The 22,898-nt window shown below is 39.3% G+C and overlaps 1 protein-coding gene across 1 annotated transcript in view; it reads right to left on the minus strand.

Moving 5' to 3' along the window:
* Window positions 1-398: 398 nt before the first annotated feature.
* Window positions 399-22,898, minus strand: part of KCNH8 (potassium voltage-gated channel subfamily H member 8) — a 384,891-nt gene continuing 362,391 nt past the window's right edge. The window contains exon 16 of the mRNA XM_060149115.1: window positions 399-1,097. Within this exon, the coding sequence (XP_060005098.1) occupies window positions 399-1,097 (699 nt within the window). The remainder of the gene's footprint in view (window positions 1,098-22,898) is intronic.

The following is a 22,898-nucleotide window of genomic DNA, read 5'->3' on the forward strand; positions in this document are numbered from 1 at the left end:
GGCCCACAGTCCTATAGATACTGTTCAGGAGTGACACACAGGCACTCAGGAAAAAACTTTGCTACACTTCACAAAAGCCACCTAGGACGAAATGAATCCACACATTCTCTGTCTGGGACATCTAGCTGCTCAGACCCTCAGGGTCTTTGGACTTTTACCAAAGTCTGTCAAACAGACCAGGAAGTTAATGCCTGTACAGGAACATGTTCCTATTTTGTTTCTAGGATCCAGGAAGTGTCTGCTACAGTCTGGAGGTGGTTCTGCCTTTCCCCGGACCCTCTCTTCCACAGGTCTCCCAGCCTTGCCCAGTCTTCATGCTGCCAGAGGCAAGAAAGGCAAACCAGGGCTGTCATGCAGTGGTGGAGCTGAAACTGGCGGCTGCCTCACATGCCCTAATATCATACGTTTATGGCTTTAGTATCTTTCACTTCTGCTGGGCTTGTGACAACTTCCAGTGGAAAGTTCTCCGAGGGTTCAGTAGTGATGGATGCCCTTCCTTCCCGATCCCAAGATCCTGGCAGGTTTTCCAGACTGAAGGAACTCATGGCTCCTTGGCCCAAGCTGCCCTCCTCCAATCTGCTTGGGAGAACCAGGTGCAAAGATGTTTCTGAGGAGGAACAGACAGAGGATGAGAGAGTGGCCGAGACGGACTGCAGAGGCATCAGCGTAGTGTCTGACTGTGGAGAGATGCACCTTAAAAACTGCAAACGACCTTCTTGGACGACCTGGTAGCGGGCAGGTGAATAATCAAGGTTCGGAGAATGATACAGTTCACCGCCTGCAGGATTTTGCTCGTAAACGCCAGTTCGCTGGGGGCTGCTCCCCACAGAGGAGGGATCCACACTCCATATGTCAGGGGTGACATTCCCATGACAAAGCTGGGCTTGGGTATAAGCGGCTCCACCTGCTTGCAAGTGTAGACAGGGTTGATGTGTGCTCCAGGTCATCCTGGTCTGTAAGCTGGAGGGACACACAGAGGTGGTGTGCAGAGAGCAAAACCGAGCGGGCTGCTGGGGGGACACGACGTGTTCTAGAAGCTGCATCACAGTCCTCATGTCTTTACCTAACTGGGACACCTCCTGAGTCAGTGTCGTTACCTGTGTGGACAAAGCAAGGCAAAAGGCAGCAGTCAGAGGAGCACGGCAGTGATTTCAGAGCAGTGAGGAAGGGAAATGAGATTTCTCAGTAAGAAGGTCTGGAAGGCTGCTTCACCTCCAACTCCAGCCAAGCCCAAAGGGTGAATGGGGTGGCTGAGCACCTGATCTAAAGCCATCCTCTCATTCCGTGGGAACCTAGAGAGACACACATAGTCTGGCCTTCTTTTTAAAAAATTTTACATACATTTTTTAATTGAAGTATCGTTGATTTATAATGCTTCAGGTGGACAGCAGTGATTCAGCTATATATATATATATATATATATATATATATATTCCTTTCCAGATTCTTTTCCCTTATAGGTTATTACAAAATATTGAATAGAGTTCCCTGTGCTATACAGTAGGTCCTTGTTGATTACCTATTTTATATACAGTAGTGTGTATATGTCAGTCCCAAACTCTTAATTTATCTCCCCTATTTCCCCTTTGGTAACCACAAATTTGTTTCCTATGACTGTGAGTCTATTTCTGTTTTGTAAATAGGTTCATTTGTATCATTTTTTTAGATTTCACATATAAGTGATATCATATGATATTTGTCTCAGTCTGACATTCTTAATCAGTGATTTGCGGGTTCCTAGACAAAATTAGAAGTGTGGGTCCATCATCTCTTGCATCTCTGAAATACAGACAGTGTCTTTTGCTTCCCTTCCTCTGAGTTAGTGGGATGCTCCGTGGTGCGCACCCACCATCCAAGACACCTCAAAACAATGTGGAGACGTGAGTATTGTTGTATATAACACACTCAGCACGCTGCCTGCCCAGGGTAGACACCCAGTAAATGACGGCTCTCACTCCTGCCATTTCTGGTCAAGATCAACACTTAGTCAGAGATATACTGGCCTTCAGGGGTAGGGAGGGTGGTAAGAAAGAACTCACAACAGACTTGCTAGGATTTGTCTATAGAAAAGGGAAAGCTGCAAAATGAGAGTTAGAAACGAAAAGGTCTTCAAGGTGGGTCCGTCCACATAAGCACTGTGGGGAACCCTGGAGGGCTGGGGTCCATCAGTGAACCGGAACCCCACGGAATTACAACCCCAACTGTGCAGTGTGTTCTTTTTTTTTTTGTGGTACGCGGGCCCCTCACTGCTGTGGCCTCTCCCGTTGCGGAGCACAGGCTCCGGACGCGCAGGCTCAGCGGCCATGGCTCACGGGCCCAGCTGCTCCACGGCACATGGGATCCTCCAGGACTGGGGCACGAACCCGTGTCCCCTGCATCGTCAGGCGGACTCTCAACCACTGTGCCACCAGGGAAGCCCTATGCAGTGTGTTCTTTATTCACTTTTCTAGGTGAGACATTTAGTTTGTATAAGACTTTCAAGGGAGACATGACCCTCAAACTCGCAAGAACCTCTGAAGAGTCTTCATTATCTGCTTTACACTTAAACCAATACTGTAATTCATCGGAGGATTTATTTTCCTAACAACCACATCCCATTTTTTAACCATGGAAGACCACCAGAAAATTGAACTTGACTTATATCCAGCTTTTCTGGATGGTTTCTATTCTTCAAAGTGAGGAAAACCTATATTTCAGAAAGCAAGCCACACATATATTTTCTAGTCTTTGGTTAGATTCATAACACAAACACATAGTGTAATAGTTTGCCCTCATTGCTATAAGACTGTATTTTATAAAGGACTTCCCATGCCCTGATTTTACTATCATGAACCACAAACTCCAATATAAGCAGCTGAACCCACTGGCTAAATACCATCAGAAAAAAACCAAAACAAAACAAGACAAAAGGGCAGTTCAGTTTCAATGAAGCCAAAACCAAGATTGCTGTTTGGGGCAGACTTTTTTCAATATTTAAGTATACATTCCTAATTCATCCAGTAACTTCATTCAGTCCACTTCCTATAAGTGCATTCTGAAACTAATTCCCCATGGCAGGCCCATCAGGAGGTAGTGTCATTCAAATCAGGCATTTTTAAAAGACCAGAAGGAGGTTTTTCCATGGTTCAGGCAACCAACTGGTAACACCTGCCTTGAAATTGCCAGGCCAAAACTATTTCTGCCTTGCTGCTAGCATGGAACTCGAGGGACCCTATCGAATACTTGCCCAGGCTTTTCAGCAGATCTAAAATTTTTGGCGAGAAAAAGATATCTCTGAGACTCACATGTAAGAAGTGAAACAGTGAATCTGAGAAAGAGTCTATGTGTTTTGAAATTTTCACTGCAGGTTGTCAATTTCAGAACTTGCCAAAACTCAATTCTAAAGTACACGGGTGACACAAATCCTCTCTGGATCTCAGCACAGCAGACATGCACCCAGGGGTTCTATCTTGAGTTGGTTAGCCCTTCTATCAAAATTTCAGAAGAGAAAGTTGATACTAAATGAGATGTTTGAGGGATATATTAACCGTCCCCTTCCTGTAGGTTGTCTAAGTTAATGCCTGTATCAAGTTCACCAGGGTTCAGCTCCCAGTAAGAATGCTTTCAGTCGGCCTTAGCATTGAATAAAGACAAAATCTTTGAAGCGCAACTTTGCATTTTAGACACAGCAACAATTATGTTATGCAATAAATGAGTACATTTATAATACAACAAGCTTTTAGGTCCGTTTTCCCTATTGGATCTACAAACAACACTAAGATCAGCAGGGACGCACCTGTAAAGTGGGGACACTAATGCCCAGAGGTTAAATTACATTTTAAGGTCTTTATTTCATGAGTGACAGTTGTTGGTCTGGAATTCGAGCCTTCTAGTTTTGGTGCTCTATTACAGTATATTAGAGAAGACATTGCCTAAGAGTTGAGAGATTTTTGCCAATGTGGTCAGAGTTTGTGAGGAGCACAGATGATACAAAAAGGAGCCTCGTGTAAAAGTTGTCTGCGATGGGTTCATTTTCTTTTTTATTTCACATATAAGCAATGTCGTATGATATTTGACTTTGTCTGACTTACTTCACTTAGTATGATAGTCTCTAGCTCCAACTTATACACAAAACAGAAACAGACTCACAGACATAGAAAACAAACTTATGGTTACCAAAGGGGAAGGATGGGGGGTGGAGGGATAAATTAGGAGCTTGGGATTAACGTATACACACTACTGTATATAAAATCAACAACAAGGGCCTACTGTATAGCACAGGGAACTATACTCAATATCTTATAATAACCTATAAAGGAAAAGAATCTGAAAAAGACTCTCTCTCTCTCTCTCTCTATATATATATATATATACACACACACACACACACCCCCACACACACACACACACACACACATATACATATATGTATATGTAAAACTGAATCACTTTGCTGTACACCTGAAACTAATACATTGTATTTAAAAATAAAATTTATAAAAAAGTTGTCTGAAATGGTAATTCAACATCAAATAAGTAAATAGTATCTCTAAAAAAATAGGAGACAGTAAAATTTCTTCACAGCAAATTATATGAATGGAACAAGACCAAAAATGTTTGTACAGGGAAGTCCCTGGCAGGCCGGTGGTTAAGAATCCGCCTGCCAATGCCAGGGACACGGGTTCGAGCCCTGGTCCGGGAAGATCCCATAGGCCACGGAGCAACTAAGCCCGTGTGCCACAACTACTGAGCCTGCGCTCTAGAGCACGCAAGCCACTACTACTGAGCCTGTGCGCCTAGAGCCCTTGCTCCACAACAAGAGAAGCCACCGCAAGGAGAAGTCTGCAATGAAGAGTAGCGCCTGCTCGCCGCAACTAGAGAAAACCTGCGCACAGCAACGAAGACCCAACGCAGCCATAAATAAATAAATAAATAAATAAATAAATAAAAGACAACATATGCTTTTAAAAAGAAAAGGGTTTGTAATAAGGGAAAATCTGGAAGTGGGAAATATGTTAATAGACATATTGCTGATGAACTATTTTTTTCTAGCTTTCAAAAGAAACAGATATTTTTCTATGGTTGAACTACCTTTCCAAGGCCACGTTTGTGGCACTGAACTTTTCCTGAGCATTTACCATAACTTTGAGGCCATGAACTTTGAATGGGACTCCAGAGTCTTGACTAGCTCCAGGAATGTAAATAGCATTAACATTTTCAGAAAAAAAAATTACTATATTAGCTTGAACTAAGCGGAGTAAAGAACCCAAGGAAATAGAGCTTTCTTCAGCTCTAGAGGGTAATGTTCAATTTACATCAGGGAAGACTTCTGTCACTGTGGCACTGGGGACACAGCCCTGCCCCTTATTAAAGCTGCATAGGGAATTAATCCTTAGTAGGTAAGGGATCTCTCCCTTTGTAAGGGCAAAGCCAGCTGCCACAGGAGAGATGGCATCTCCTGAGGGTAGAGACTCTGTTCTCACTGAAGGTGATAACATACTGCCACAGAGAGTAAAGCTTCACAGCACTTTTGTTTACTGCTTTCTGGTCGCCTTGCTGACAAATTCATTCTAAAACACAAAAGGCTTTATTCTTAATCAAATGTAGAAAGCAGAGAATGCTAAGTCTCTACTTTCTAAGGGGGGTGGGATTCAATGCTTTTTCACAGCACAGTTAAGAAGATGGGCATTTGCTAAAAAAGGTTGTTGGAACTACCTTATGAACAAGGCACTGTCTGTCCACTTAAAGAGATGTCTTCAAAATACAACATAAACCCAGAATGCTGCAGAGATAGGTCAATAAAAACAAAAAATCATTTGGATCCAATGAACCAATGTTTTCCCATTTACTTCAACAACTGTTTACACTTTTTAAATGTCTTCTGTCACTCATATTAGAAAACAGAGCAGGTATTACGAAGCCTTCACAAGTCCCACTTGGTTTTTTTTTTAATCATTAATTTAAGTTTTTTAAATTGAAGTATGATTTACAATGTCGCTTTAGTTTCAGGTGTACAAAAGTGATTCAATTATACAGCTATATATATATATATATTTTTTTTTCAGATTCTTTTCCCTTATAAGTGATTACAAAACATTGAGTAGAGCTCCCTGTGCTCTACAGTAGGTCCTTGTTGGTTACCTGTTTTATAGTAGTGTATATATGTTAATACCAAACTCCTAATGTGTCCCTCCCCTCCCTTTCCCCCCTGGTAATGATAAGTTTGTTTTCTATGTCTGTGGGTCTATTTCTGTTTTGTAAATAAGTTCATTTGTATCACTTTTTTGGATTTGGCATTTAAGTGATAGCATATATTTATCTTTCTCTGTCTGACTTCACTTAGTATGATCATCTCTAGGTCCATCCATGTTGGTGCATATGGCGTTATTTCATTCTTTTTTATGGCTGAGTAGTATTCCATTGTATATATGTACCACACCTTCTTTAACCATTCATCTGTCGATGTTTGGGTTGCTTCCATGTCTTGGCTATTGTGAATAGCACTCCCACTTGGTTTCTTAATGGTCCATTTCCTGTATTTTCCCCTTTGCATACCATCAGTCTGAACACAGTGGGGGTCACATCACACTGCCCATGTGAAGGCTGTACCTCTGACTGGGGTCTCTTCTCCTCGGCCCCTTTTCTGCCTGGTAAGTTTCTCTCCCTTCAAACATCAAATCCCTCATTTCCTCTGAAGAGCTTTTTCCTGACAGCTCATTGATACTCAAAGAGCAGTTTGAGCATCGATAGGACTGTCTGTCCCAACCAGGCTCTGAGTTCCATGCGGGTAGAAGTTATTATTTACCTCAGTGTCTCCTGGACTCTGGGCAATGCCTAGAATACAACATGCACTCAGTAAATCTTGAATGTATAAAAGAATGCAATTCCTGCCATTTTGAAGGGCTTGGTACTCATATTGCTTTCAATTTTTATTTTATGTTATCTCATGATTTTACCATAAACATCATGGGGGAAAGATTCCTACTACAAAATTATGTTGGGAAATCTGTAACTCGTGCTCTTCACCCCAAGTAAATATGTTAAAAGTAGGTATTATGACTGTTAAAGTTTTGCATATAAATTTCCTGAATCAAATCCTTGGGTGTTTCCCAGTTTGAAAGAGCAGGTGGTATTTCCGCCACTAAGAATCCCTTTTATTTTAATGTGTTTCCTTCATAACTGTAGATATAGGTCTCTTTTGGCCAAGACTTCTGCTATTTATCTTGCTGCTCTGTAACTTGTCCCAGCATAAACTTGATTTCCATGGGTAGTTTTGATTCCCTGGGGAAATTTCCCGTTTACTGACTCCCATATCTCATGAGTACATGGTGAGTGCCAAGTGACATATTCAATTAAGTTAGTCAGAGTTGTTTTATCAGCTGAAATTTGGCAAAGTTTTTTGCATCCCTAGTTGCCACCCTTCATGGCTATTTTATTTATTTATTTTAATTAATTAATTAATTTTTGGCTGCATTGGGACTTCGTTGCTGCGCGTGGGCTTTCTCTAGTTGAGGCGAGCGGGGGCTACTCTTAGTTGTGGTGCGCAGGCTTCTCATTGTGGTGGCTTCTCTTGTTGTGGAGCTCAGGCTCTAGGCACACCTGCTTCAGTAGTTGTGGCACGCATGCTCTAGAGCGGAGGCTCAGTAGATGTGGCGCACGAGCTTAGTTGCTCCGCGGCATGTGGAGTCTTCCTGGACCAGGGCTCGAACTCGTATCCCTCTGCATTGGCAGGTGGATTCTTAACCACTGAGCCACGAGGGAAGTCCCTTCATGGCTATTTTAGATGTGGCCTTCTGATTATTTCTACTTCCATATATAGTAGATAAAGAAAGCACAACTTAATACACATTATTCTTTTACTTGTGTATTAAGTTACACTTTCTTTACCCGTTTTTTTCCCTCTCCCTTCTCATTCTTCAGTAGATAGGAATCCATCGGTCTGGAATTTAAAACTGTTAGCCAAACCAGTTCACCATTACCATCTGTGTAGACAATTGTTCACATCCAAGATTTCTCTAGCCCTTCCGAAGTCCCAACTGTTAGGAGGAAGATGTGATGAAAACACCATCTGTGTATCCAAGTAATTCAGTGTTCTAGCCAAAACTTTGGAGCATCTAAAGACTATTCCCTTCTCTGTTCTCCCAACACCATGCATTTAACCGACAAGTCATTAGCTGTTTAGGTTTCCAGGCAGTGTGTTCACTCTTTGGAGCAGCATCTCCCATCATGAATAGAAACACGTGTGTGACAACTGACTTGTCAACTGTCCATGATAATCCACCCACTGATCTTACCATACCGCTAAGAAGGGAATCGCAAAGTGCCACACTTTTTCTATTTCTGCCGTATCCAGGTTTCCTCTGAACTTCTGTTTGGTGCAGAAATAAATCACTGTCGCCTACATTTCCAGAGTACCTGGGCTTCTCCTTTCACGTTTAATTTGTTTCATTCCTGTGACAGTACTTCTCATTCTCCTGAGTCATATTTCAACAAGGGCTTTGTTGTGACGATTAAATAATATGATGGATGTTAAAGTTTATTCCCCACAGGATTGGTATTATGTCAGAATTTCAGGTGTCTGGATTTGATAATGCAACACAGGCATTAAGCTTAGTTGAAACTTGGTGGTAGGGAATACAAACCCGGGAAACACGGAGCCCAAAGAAAATAAAAGCCAGTTATCTCTGTAACTCCTCTCCAGCCTCAGCATGGAGAGGCAAACTATTCCTATTAACACTTTTACATAATTAATACTGGAAGAACAGAGTCTCCACGTTTTAGCATTGCCTTGTGTGGATCTTTCCAGTAGCAAACAGTAAGAGTAATAGCCAGAGCTTTTGAAAAATTTTGATGGAGATCCTGTATCCTGTATCCTTAAGTCTAAGGTTTGAGAAATTGCAGTCAGATGGATTAAGACTTTTCTATAAAGGATGAGTGAGTCAAAATAGAATGATGTGCAGCTTGGTGTTGGTAAGAATTGAGTAAGGACCAACGTGGGGCAGGGATGGGTGTGGGTACTGTGGTCTTTCTCGTTTTTATAGTAGCTTAAGGCCTTACACACATCCTGCCATCTATAAATGTTTGTTGATAGATGAGTAATTTAATAAATGTTAAATTTCATGGCTAATTTCTTACTATGAGTTTGTTATTTTCATTTGAACTTGAAGAACTTTCTTCAATCTCCCCTAAAGAGCACTGCAGGACACGGAAGTAAGTATCACTATGCATCTAGCAGGGAAGAATGTTTCATATGATCTCGGTGTTCATGGAAGTCCCCACCACTTCAAAATAGGAGATTTTCAAAACACTGTGTTATTATATGGTTTAAAGAATCCATCTGTGATGTTGGTGACCTGTGGTCCCAATAACACTTGCATGGCCAGCTTTTATACGTGCATTTTGGTACAAGCACAGATTTGCTTTTTTAGTGTGTCTTTGGATTGTGCCTTTTGCAAACAGGAGTGTGAGTTTCATAATGAAGCCCAGAATGTGTTTTTGACAATATCTTTCATTTCACATAGAAAATAGCTTCCTTTCATCTTCTATTATTCTCATTTTACATTTCTCAATCTTAGCTATTGGTATGGTATGATTCATGGACTCTGGGTATAACCGAAACTTCAGTTGATAGGGAAAAAATGTGATTTCCATTTCTGTGCATTCAGTGAGCAGATGGGGAATGCATCTGTTGACATAATCTTCTTAGCTTGAGGAGTTCTTGACCTGTCACTCAATTTTTGCCAAACATGTACACATTTTCCTGCCAGACACAATTTTTCTAAATTCAGGGATACTAATTACACCAATCCTCTCCCCCTGCCATGAACACATATACATTTTTACAAACTCTGATTCAGGTAATTATATGGTCTTTCATTTAATCCTTTGTTATGTTGCATATTTATCATGAGATTCAGACAAGTTCAATCAAATTCCATCAGCAGGCAAAACAAAAAAGACGATCGGCATAATTTTATTCTTGCGTCTTTTGCTTCACAAAGCATTCAAAAACAAGTGACAGTCTTTTTATTTGTCAGCTAAAATAATACCATACTCGGCACTTGCATAAATTTCAGACAAATGAAGATCTCAGGCCCATTACTGATGAAAGTTATAAATCTTTGCCTACAGCTGGAGAGACTAGAATGTTGGGGGGTGAAGTGGCTTATCTGAGGTCACACAGGAATAGTACCAAGGGCTTTGCTTTTGCAGGTGCATCTGATGCCTCTCAAATTATAATAAGAGAAGAATACAAGTCTAGCATGACCAATACAAAATGACCAATTATGGCCTTGAGAGTAGTTACTCCAGTGTTTTCACTGAATTTCTGCAAGCTCAGGTCATTGGACACAGCTGTATTACTTTAGCTGTACTATGCTAATCCATTATTTATCAACCCTTTGCTTTCCTCGTCTTCATTCCTGCTTCCTGTGACAAAGTTTGATTAGTGTCTGAACTGCTTTCTGGCTAAGGGATCCTCACCGCTATCATGAACACCAGACAAAAGTCTGTCTCCTTTCAGAATACCAACTGCATAGGGCAGTGCTTGTCAAGATTTAACGTATACAGGACTCATGGTACTCTTGGTTCCAGCTCTCAGAGTCAGATCAATAATTCCTAGTCTTATGGATATAGTTCCTATTCTTATGGATCTAGTCCCTTTGGTTAACTCTTCATATACTGATCTTTCAGTAAGAGCTTAAAATTGAGTCTAACCCACTTCTTTCAATTCCTTTGGCAAGTTCAGAGTTGGAGTTTTTCATTTGTTTAGATCTTCTTTCAACACTGTTTTGTAGTTTTCTGTATACAAGTGTTGTAGCTCCTTGGTTAACTTTCTTCCTAGGTATTCTATTCTATTCTATTTATACTATTGTAAGTGGGGTAGTTTTCTTAACTTCTCTTTCTGATAGTTCATTGTTAGTCCATAGAAATGCAAAGGATTTTGGTATGTTGACTTTGTACCCTGCAACTTTACTGAATTCGTTTATTAGTTCTAACAGATTTTTGGTGGCACATTGAGGGTTTAGGGTCTTTGTTCTTAGCGGGTCCCTGAATTTGAAACTTGGCCATGTCTCAAAGCAGACGACGTCAGTGAGCACCTAGATGCAGGCGGATTAGAAACGGACACCCAGGCAGCAGCTGGGAAAGTATGCAGTCCAATCCCTTTGAGGGAGAAACTGAGAGATGGACGTTTTTGCTGAGCCTGGGTATATAGCCATGGGGGTGCTTCTGCGCTCTTTAAAAACTGCTTCTTTGTTTACTATAGTCCCATGGGGCTTCTGAACACAAGCCCCATTGGCTTACAGAGCTAGGTGTTTGGGGGGCCCATCCCTCATGTAGGAACCTTACAAGTTGGGGGCACTAGATGCGTGGTCCAAACCCTTCAGTCTCAGGGAGAAGCAGCAAGTTGGGGGTTCCCTCCTGATCGCCTGATGCTATGTCAGGGATGGGGTTTATGTGTGACACAAAAGTGTGTCTCAGCGGCCCCTACCTGTTTCCCTATGGGCATTTTTTCATTCACCTGCTGGGTAGGAGTCACCCAGCTAGTTTCTGTATTCTCTCAGAGGGAAATATTCTGTGTGTAGCTGTACATACAGTGCATCATCCATCGGAGGAGGGAAATTCAGGTGCTTTCTGTGCTGCCATCTTGGAGCATTTGTTATCTATTTTCTGTGTTTTAATCCATTGTATTTCTTACCTTTACTGAAGCTCAAATTATCCCATCTTTGGCCACTGGGAGATTCTTCATATTGGCTCCTGAGTTCTTTCAACATCATACTAACAGGGTTTGATAGCTTTCTTGCTGTGCTCTGAACACAAAGGTGTTCCAGACTCATCATGTATATTTCATGCCCCAGAATTGGAAACAGCCATTCATACAAGAAACTCTGGTTTCCTTCAGTGGGAAATTGTATTTCAAGACCATACTTGAGGCACAGAAATATTTACTGTTATTGGGCTAGCCACTGTTTTTATTCCTTTTCTGTTAAAAGAGCGTGGAGATGTATGCATGTTTATGATAGTACATCAGTTCACACTAGTGTTCCTAATTCCATTTCAGGACTATAGGGTTCTTAACGTTTTTCCGTATTATATTTGTATCTCCTTTATTCTACACTGTGAATTCTGGTTACTGAGGTACAGAGAATGATATAATTAGGATATGCCATAATTATAGGCATACATATTTTACTGCAGTCTGCTTTACCATGCTTCATGGATATAGTGTTTTTTGTTGTTCGTTTTGTTTTACAAATTGAAGATTTGTGGCAACCCTGCATTGTCAGATAATGGTTAGCATTTTTTAGCAAGAAAGTATGTTTTAAAATTAAGGCACGTACATTCTTTTTCTTAGACATAATGCTATTGCACACTTAACAGACTACAGTATAGTGCAAACAAAAGTTTTATATAGACTGGGAAATCAAAAAACTTGTGTGGGGCTTCCCTGGTGGCGCAGTGGTTGAGAGTCCGCCTGCTGATGCAGGGGACACGGGTTTGTGCCCCGGTCTGGGAGGATCCCATATGCCGCAGAGTGGCTGAGCCTACGCGTCCGGAGCCTGTGCTCCACAACGGTAGAGGCCACAACAGTGAGAGGCCCCCATACCGCAAAAAAAAAAAAAAAAAAAAAAAAAAAAGAACTAATTTTCATCAATTGTTTCTTCTTTATCTTTTGTTATTGTACATTTCAATGACCCATTTTTAACCACTGCCAATCAATATCCATAAAAGCCTGCCAAGAGGTTAGGTTCTTACTGAATTAATGCAGAGACTCTTCCTTTACTTTCGGAGCAGCTGAGCAATGAACGTCACAGTGAGAAAGACCGACCCAGCGAGGTCTAGAAGAACACTTTCATGGAGCCATGGTACCTAAAGTGTGTGTCAGGGCTCTAGAAAGATTCTTCTTTTAATCACTGACAGACACCTTCCCCCATCAAGTTTCTGGTACTGTAGCTTTAAACAGAAACGCGTATTTCCCTAAGAAACTCTTTAATAAATGTTATTTGAACACAACTCTTCATCTACAAGGCTAAGGATATTCAGTTTAGAAAGTGAACTTGCAGATCACCAACTGAGGCCAGCACAGGACTGTAGTAACGGTATCTTGTACCAATGATTTGATTTGATTTTAAAAATACATTGAGGGCTTCCCTGGTGGCTCAGTGGTTGATAGTCCACCTGCCGATGCGGGGGACACGGGTTCGTGCCCCGGTCTGGGAAGATCCCACATGCCGCGGAGCGGCTGGGCCCGTGAGCCATGGCCGCTGAGCCTGTGCGTCCGGAGCCTGTGCTCCGCAACGGGAGAGGCCACAACAGTGAGAGGCCAGCGTACCGCAAACAAACAAACAAACAAACAAACAAACAAAAAAAAACATTGAAAAGGTCAGTAAATTACCAGTGAATTTCCCAAGCCCCTGTCTCTCCTTAACACTCTTTATCATTTTATTTGCTTTACTATGCACTCCTTTTTTTGTTTGTTTTAAGATTTGAAAATGCTAACATGTGCAATAGTCATGCATGGGAAACATATATGGGAAAACATATGGGAAATCAATAAATTCCCCTTGAATAAACATATAGTATATTTTATCAGGCTTTCTTGAAAAGCTCTTTCTGAAATTATCCTATACTAAAATTATCTGTCCACTGTTTAATCAAGCCTTAGATTTAAGTATCTACCTGGCCAATTTAAGGACTCAAAGACTCACATCTTGAGGTAGGCTTCTGATATTTCAGAGAGGAAATCTTTTCAACAGAGACCAAGGATGGTCTGCTTGGAAAGCTAACCCTCCTGGGCTGGACTGAGGTCTTGTTTCCAAGTCTCTTGCTGCATGTATGATTTTCTCTGGACCTCAGTTTACTTATCTGCAATAGCAGCATATCCGTATCAGGATTTCTAAAGTCTCTTCAAACTCAAAACTGAAATCCCATTTCCCTCTTCTATTCAATGTCCTAATGCTTAATGGTTAAAATGGACATAATGCATAATCCAAGCATCTTTTATTCATTCATCAACCATAAGTATGTGTCTACCATGTGCCAATCGATAACAAAGGGAAAAGCAGATAAAGATTCTTGTCCTCCTAGAACTGACTTTCTAATGGGGGGCGGGGGTAGAGATAATGAAAATGTAGATAAATAAACCATGTGGTGTAGTAGGGGTTTGATAGGATTTTGAGGGAAAACAAATTTGGAAGTAAATTTGGGGAGAGGGGGCTGCTATTTTAAAAAGGCTGGTCAAGGAGGAACTCATTGGGAAGCTGACATTTGAGCATAGACTTGAGAGAGGGAAGAGAGCTGCCCACGCAGATGTCTTGCGAAAGAGGTTTCTGAACAGAGAGAAGGAATACAAGACCTTGAGGTGCTTTTATAAGCTGAAACATTATGACAGACAATAGCCTCTGTGCTGGAAGTATCATCTGTAGGACACTGGGGTCATTTGTCATTGTCCTTGAGAAACTGGGTTAAGAGGCGGGGCAGAGGCAAAAGAAGTTGATTATGATGATGAAGAGTCTGGATCTCACATCACGTGAGTAAAGTTTCAAGGAAGAGAGAACATTTATAGAAGGAGAAAATATGTTACAGAGTGGGGAGGAAGAGAGAGATTAGCTACCTTCAAAATCTAAAGTATTTCGTTAAAAAAGATCAGTTAGGTGGCTTTTTCTGTTCTAATCAAGAGCAAAAGAAGTAGGAAAAATGAATAACAGGTTTTACAGAGTTATATCAGCTAAATATAGCAAAGAGGTTTCTAATAGCTAAAGCAATTGAGAAAAGAAGTCAGCCACTGTCTGCATGGTTTGCTGTCATTAGGAACATTTGGAGAATTTTTAAAAATAGAGATGCCCAGTGCCAACTCTAGGGGTTCTGAGAGTCAGTCCACGATGGGCTACAGGAAAGGTAATTTTAAAAGTATTTATTCATTATTTTACATATTAATTTATTAAACATATTTATAATCATGTAAAAAATATATTCCCAGAGAATTTGAAAGCACAACCAGGTCTGGGAAGCATTGCCATAGATTTCTCTAGAGCATGGTGAGATTCTTACTACAGAAAATATTCAGGTAAAATAATTTCTTGCCAGTAACCTCAGAAAGAAAATTCTCACATTGGGTGAAAAGTCAGAGTAGGTGTCCTCTAAGATAGCTCTCAATTCTCAGATTTCATGATTCTACCACATTATGAAACTATAACAGTATGAAGGTAAAGTTGCATAATTATTTGTTTCAGGACAATTCTTTTACCCTTTATTTTACTTTTTTTTGCGGTATGTGGGCCTCTCACTATTGTGGCCTCTCCCGTTGCGGAGCACAGGCTCTGGACGCGCAGGCTCAGCGGCCATGGCTCATGGGCCCAGCTGCTCCATGGCATGTGGGAGCTTCCCGAACCGGGGTATGAACCTGTGTCCCCTGCATCGGCAGGTGGACTCTCAACCACTGCGCCACCAGGGAAGCCCTGTGTTCATTTCTAATTGTGCACAAGTGAATGGAAAGTGTTGGTCCTCATTTCTCTAGGTGCCTTATTGTTCTCTAGTAAGAAGACTGGAAAAAATCCAAGCCTCCCCAAGTTCATGTTTATTTATTTTCTAGTTCTGAACATTGAGTTACTTGAGATACGGAGCATTCTCTATTGCACTTCAGTAAAGTCTGAATACTTTAAAAATAACAAGAATAATTTTGAGGCAACTCACAGAATTCTTTTGGTGATGTAATCCAAGTTTTTAGGAGTCATGTGCTCTATTTGGGGGAAGGAAGAAATGTGCACATGAAAATAATATAAAACTTTATAAAACCAAATGCTGAATGGCAAGGTTGGAAAGCAGGTGTTGAAGTGCAGAAAAGGGACTTTGGAAATGGGATTCATTGTGGAAGAGTCAAGGAGATTCACAGGAGATTGGAGGTAGAATGGATGTTAAAGGAATTGGAGCCCTTTTGAAAGATCTGTGGTGTTCTCATTTTTAAAAGGGGAAATTCATGTTAGCAGGGAGAGGATAGGAAAGAAAAAGGCTTCGGCCAACCTTTCCAACTCTAGGATCTTAAAAAAAAGTTCCAACGTCATTCGTAGTTGTTGGATTGGATTAATTATTGAACTTAATTTTCCTAACAATGAAATGAAAGATGGCAGAGCTAAATGTTTTGGAAAGATTGCATCAACTTACAAACTTTTAGGAGGTATGGGGTTGATTACCCTTGTCCGTTTTTAAAAAATAACCAGTAATTCTGAAACTATCAGGTAGTGGGCAGTTAATAACTAGCTACCAGCAACTGGCTAATTTCTAGGAATGAATAATTAATAACCAATGGTTTAATTTCCTTTGAATTTTCCTATACTTGTTTGTATACATAGTAACTCATTTTACTAAATATTTCCATTTGTATCTCTAAAATAGATCCACTTTCCAACCAACTCTGCCCCTTGGAGGCTGGCTTGTATGATCTCCATCAATAGGCTCATTGGCTTCTGGCTGGGTTTGGCCATTGAAAAACACCATCAAATCAGAGGGAGGCAGGAGAGGGATGTCAGGGCATGTGTTCCTCTGGCTGCTTCCCTGCAGGGTTGAGGTAGGCAGGTCACAGAAAGTACCAACGAAAGATCATGGCTCCTGTCACGTAGCTTTCTCCATCCAGCTTTCTCTGACTCAAGATTCTGTAATCATTCTCTACTCTGGCCCCGCAGACCAAGGAGTGGTAGTGAACTTCTGTTGACACTGCCCCAGAGTGGGAGGGGCTGTTCCATCCTTTGTGGTTTCCCTACACTCTACTAACTCCTGTAAATACTCCTTTTATTCAACTCATCGCAAATTGCTCATTTGGAATGTGGCATTGGTCTCACTTGGACACATAACTGTCATATCCATTTAGTCCCTCTATTCAAAGATGAGAAGAGGCCCATATATAAGTACTCCCAGGCAAAGAGGACAAAAATAGTTGATCTCCAAAAGTTACATGCATTTAAAGTCTACACCTCACAGGACAAGCTTTTTTTTTTTTTAATTATTATTTTATTTTATTTTAGGCTGCATTGGGTCTTCGCTGCTGTGGAGGGGCTTTCTCTAGTTGCAGTGACTTGTTGCGGAGCATGGGCTCTAGGCACGTGGGCCTCATCAGTTGTGGCACACGGGCTCAGCAGTTACGGCTGGCAGGCTCTAGAGTGCAGGCCCAGCAGTTGTGGCGCACGGGCCTAGCCGCTCTGCGGCATGTGGGATCCTCCTGGACAAGGGCCCAAACCCATGTCCCCTGCATTGGCAGGCAGACTCCCAACCACCGTGCCACCAGGGAAGCCCCAGGACAAGCTTTTGAGTGGCGTATTTTTTTTTTCTTTTGAGAGAGCCTCACTATTCTTGAGGGTTCATTTTAATTAATCTACTTATTTATTATCAGTAAAACTCTCATGAGAGCTACAAATCTGCCTAGAGGCTTGAGAACTGGAAAATAATCAAAAAGTGTCCTACAAATCATTAATTAGTTGGATATATTCCAGTTTAGAAACCTGTGTCCACAAAATGCAAGACTAATATCAACAATACATATGTATTAAAATAAAAAAGCATAATGGTTTTGCCAGCAGTTTAAATGGATTTTGTTTTTCTATGTCAAAAAGTGAAGTATATAGTCTTTGCTTATGTCTTGCTTTCGAGAATTGATGGTCAAGTACTATTCATGATCATGATGAGGAAGAAAAGAGACTGTACAGTCAGATATTGGGATGGTCTGGCAATTCTATCAGTGTGTTTCAGTTGAATCAACTGTCGATGAAAAGATATAATGATAACACCAATTCAGAGGACTAAAGAATAACTTTACCATAGGGTATTACTCATGTAGGTTTCCTTGTGTGAATTTCTCATAGAACCCTGAGTTTTCATAGCCATTTAGGAAAGTAGTAAAGCAACTCTTTCTTTTAATTGAAGTATAGTTGATTTGCAATGTTGTGTTAGTCTCAGGTGTACAGCAAAATGATTCAGTTATACAAACATATATATTTATATAATCTTTTTCAGATTCTTTTCCATTATAGGTTATTACAAGATATTGAATTTAGTTCCCTGTGCTGCATAGTAGGTCCTTGTTGTTTATCTAAGTAAAGCAACTCTTAATTAAAGAACAACCTGTTATTACTATTCTATTTATTTGACTGAAAGAGCCTTCACTGATCTAGTGACACAAATTTAAAACTTATCTGGTAGCTTTCTCAAATATAACCTAGAAAACAACTGAGATTCTCTGTTTTTCAGCAGAAAACATTTCATTACCTGTATGTGTTTGCTTGGTTATTGTATGACACATTTAATTGGGGATATATTGGCATTCAATCTTAAGCAAAGGAAAGAGGAGACAAAATTTTCCTATTAATGTTTGGGTGCTGTGGTAGATATTACTAGTGCTTACTAGTATCTAGTTTTCTGTTACTTCTGGAGTACACAGAAAATTATACTTTTTTATCTCTTGAAATTAATTGTATCAATGGAATTAGTTCTAGTTAATGAAATATAAACAGAAATGATGTGTATATCTTTTGAGCCAAAACAAATGTCTGTGCTCTGCTCTTCAAATGGAACATAGCTAATCAATGACATTCCAGGTAGTGGTGTCCCCTCGAGCTAACTAATATTAGGCGTTTGGTTGAACAAGAAATAAATTTGAACCAATGCGATCTGGAGTTTGTTTTTTACCTCAGTATACTTTACCTTGTAACAATGCCTATCTGAGAATAATGAGACTCTTCAATATTTCAGAGAAAGTTACTAGACTTTTTTGAGGAAGTTGCAAATGAGAAATTTAAAAGATATTAAAACAAGTTAAAGGATGTTGATGTTACAAAACACAATTTGAAATTGGATGTATAGTCTTAGTGACTATTATAAAATGATGCTTTAAAGCCTTAGGAAAATAGTGGATCTAGGGAGATAACTGGAATAGCTATTTTTAAAGAACATGATCTATGATCCAATTATGAAATGTGATGCAAACACAATCGTGTCGGAAAAGAAGATGCTTTTCTGTCAGTCTCCATAGCAACAAGAACTTGGACTAACATGCTAGAGGCCAAGTTGATATGCATAGATTTCTCAAATCTCTTAACAGTGTGCTAACGTGTCAATGAAACAAAGGGCTCCAAATCACTCAGTGAGATTCCCAGCAAAGTAGTGGTGTCAAGAATAGAGCTGGTCTTCCCCAAATTTTGGTTCTGCTCCCATATATGTATAACTTACAATATATGAAGTTATAAAAGGTAAAAGTCACTTTCTAAATTCTGGAGTTTGAGAAAATGTTTAATTTTGTCTCATGAAAAGAACCACAACATCTTGGCCATAGGGCAATATTTTTTTAAAAATTAGAAGGAAAAGGATTATGCCCACCAAAGCAGCTTGAACATTGAAACAGGCCAATGATTTAAACTGGAAATAAAGCCACTGGTCTGACAAACAGAAGGTATTTTGTGGATGTGACGGTTTTTATTTACCAACGTGACTGGGCCATGGGGTGCCCAGACATTTGGTCAAACGTTGTTCTGGGTGTGTCTGTGAAGCTGTTTCTGGATGACATTAACATTTGAATCAGTACACTGAGTAAAGCAGATTGTCCCTAATGCATGTGGGCCTCCTTCAATCAATTGAAGACCTGAATAGAACAAAAAGTCTAAGAGGGGACTCCTCCTGCCTGACTATTGATCTGGTATGTCAGTCTCCTCCTGCCTTCAGATTCAAACTGAAACATAAGCTCTTCTCGGGTCTTGAGACTGCTGACTTTTGGACCAGGACTTACAGACTTATACTACTGGTTTTCAGACCTCTGGATTGGACCTGGAACTACATCATCAGCTCTCCTGGGTCTCCAGTTTGCCAACTGCAGAACTGTGACTCCTCAGCTTCCTAACTGCATGACCCAATTCCTTATAATAAATCTCTCTCTCTCTCTCACTCACTCTCTGTTAATATATGTGTATATCCACATATATGTTTTGGGCAACGTATGAGAAGTACAAACCTTTATAGAAATCAATCGGTAAAGACTGTACTTGAAGTGAACTTTAAGCAGGTGCAAAAACAAAAATCAAGAATGTTCTGGGAACATGAAAAAGAGACCCAAAATAAGAACATGAATACACCCTAGTATATAAAATGGGGCGAAACCAAACTCAGAATAGGATAAAGTAAAAAAGGAAGGTGAGAATTTTGGATAACATCTGAAAGAGGCTTTTTCCTTAGTTCGGTGCTTTTCATATTATTCCAAGGTATGCTAATGCGAGACAAAATGTTCACAGTTATTTTGTCATTAAAGTGATCCATAAGCAAATGCATTTGGTCGGTGCAGGCTAAAAATAACAATTTAGTTTCTTTACTGCAAGAATTCATAGAGTCTTAGTATGCTAATGACTAATGTGCATCCCTAAGAATATGAGTTAATTTTAAGTAAAGTATACCAGATGTATTTAATCACAGAGGAATTGTTCTCTAAGTTTTATTTTAAATCATCTGAAAAACAACAAAAATGTTCAAGTATTATATATGTTTTTGGAATTATATAAAGTAAGTGAGGAACGTCTACCCCTTGGTCTATGTAATCCTGTTTTATTAAGTAACCATCATAAGTGTTTTGAACTTATCTTAAAAAAGAATATTTGATAATGTAAGAAGCCCACAATTAGTAAGTGAAAACAAGCAAACAGGAGATAAATAGAAAATAAAAAGTAAAATAGAAGATGTAAATCAAACTATATCAATAATATTAAATATGAATGAATTAAGCCATCTAATCAAAAGGCAAATATTGATAGATTGAATAAAAAAAATCAAGACATCTATAAGCTGTCAATAGAAGACACACATTAGAGTCAAATATACAAGTAGGTTAAAAGAAGAAGGATGAAAAAAGATATCATGCAAACAGCAACCATAAGAAAGCTGGAAAAGCTATACTAATATCAGAAAAAATAGACTTAAAAATTTTACTAGAGATAAAGAAGAAACATTTGGTAAAACAGGTGGTCAACTTTACAGGAAATGATAACAATTTTATATATATATATAGAACAACAGAGCCCTAAATACATGAAGCAAAAAAAGTCAAAATTGAAGGGAGAAATAGACAATCAGTAATGGTAGTTAGAGACTGCAATATCTCATTTTTAATAATAAATAGAACAACTGGGCAGATCAACAAGGAAATAGAAAACTTGAACGTCACAGACCTATAGTCATAGACATAACAGACATCTATAGAATATTCACCCAACAACAGCAGAATACACAGTCTTCTCAAGCGCACACAGAACATACTCCAGGTGAGACCATATGCTATGCCATTAAGTAAACCTAAATAAACATAACAGGATTAAAATCATACAAAGTGTGTTCTTCAAATATAATGGAATGAAATTAGAAATTAGTAATAAAGAAAATTGGGAAATTCTCAAGTATGTGGACATTAAATCACACATTACTAAATAAGCAATAGGTCAAAGAAGAAATCACAGGAGAAATTAAAAAATAATTTGAGATAAATGAAAATGAAAACACAACATACTCAAGTTTATGGGATGTAGTTAAAGCAGTGCTTAGGGAGAAATTTATGGTAATGCCTATTGAAAAAGAAGAAAGATATAAAATCAACTTCACCTTAAGGCACTGGAAAAAGAAAAGTGAACTAAATTCAAAGGAAGCAGGAAGAAGGAAATAATGAGGATTAGAGCAGAAAACAATGAAAATAGAGAATAAAAATGAAGAAAAATGATCAAAACCAAAAGCTGTTTTTTTGAAAATATCAACAAAATTGACAAAGCTTCACCTAAATAAAAAGAGAGATGACTCAAATTACTAAAATCAGGAATGAAAGAGGAGACATTACTACCAACATTACAGAAATGAAAAGAATCATAAGGAAATACTTTGAATGCTATAGGCCAACAAGTAAGATAACAGATGAATTTGACAAACTTCTACAAAGATGTAAACTACCAAAACTGACTAAAGAAGAAATAGAATATCTAAATAGACCTATAAAAGTAAAGTGATTAAATTAGTAATCAAAAAACTTTCCACAAAGAAAAGCCCAGGACCAGATGGCTTCACCAGACCTTTAAGCGAGCATTAATAGCAATTCTTCACAAACTATTTAAAAACATAGAAGAGGAGGGAACACTTCCCAACTCATTTTATGAGACCAATATTACTCTCACACGAAAACCAGACAAAGATATCACAAGAAAAAGAAAACTGTAGACCAGTAATTTATGAATATAGATGGCAAAAATCCTCAAAAAAATACTACCAAATTGAATCCAGCAATATTTAAAAGGGATTCTACACCATGACCAGGAGGATTTATTTTAAGAATGCAAGTTTAGTTTGCCATCCCCAAATCATTAATTAACATAATATACCATATCGGTAGAATAAAGGACAAAAAACAGACAAACACATTGTCATCTCAATAGGTGCAAGAAAAAGCATTTGACAAAATTTAACATCCCCTTGTGATAAAAACACTCAACAAATCAGGGATACAAGGGGACTCTCTCAACATGAAAAAGGGAATTTATGAAATACCCACAGTTAACATCATATTCAATGGTGAAAGACAAAGACTTCCTTCCCAAGGGGAGGCACGAGAGAGGGATATTTCTTTCCATTTCTATTCAGTGAAGTACTGGAAGTTCTAGCCAAGGCAATTAGGGAAGAAAAGGTAATAAAAGGCATTTAAATTGGAAAGGGAGAAATAAAACTATCTCTATTTCTAGATGGCATGATCTAATATAAAAAATTTCCAAAAAACCCACTCCCAAATTATTAGCACTATTTAAAATGTTTGGTAAAGTTGCAGGATACAAGATGAGCAAGCAAAAATCAGGTGTATTTCCGTACACTATAAGTGAACAATCCAAAAATAAATTAAGAAAACAATTTCATTTACAATA

Source organism: Lagenorhynchus albirostris, chromosome 5 (assembly GCF_949774975.1).
Source record: "Lagenorhynchus albirostris chromosome 5, mLagAlb1.1, whole genome shotgun sequence".
Lineage (NCBI taxonomy): Eukaryota > Metazoa > Chordata > Mammalia > Artiodactyla > Delphinidae > Lagenorhynchus > Lagenorhynchus albirostris.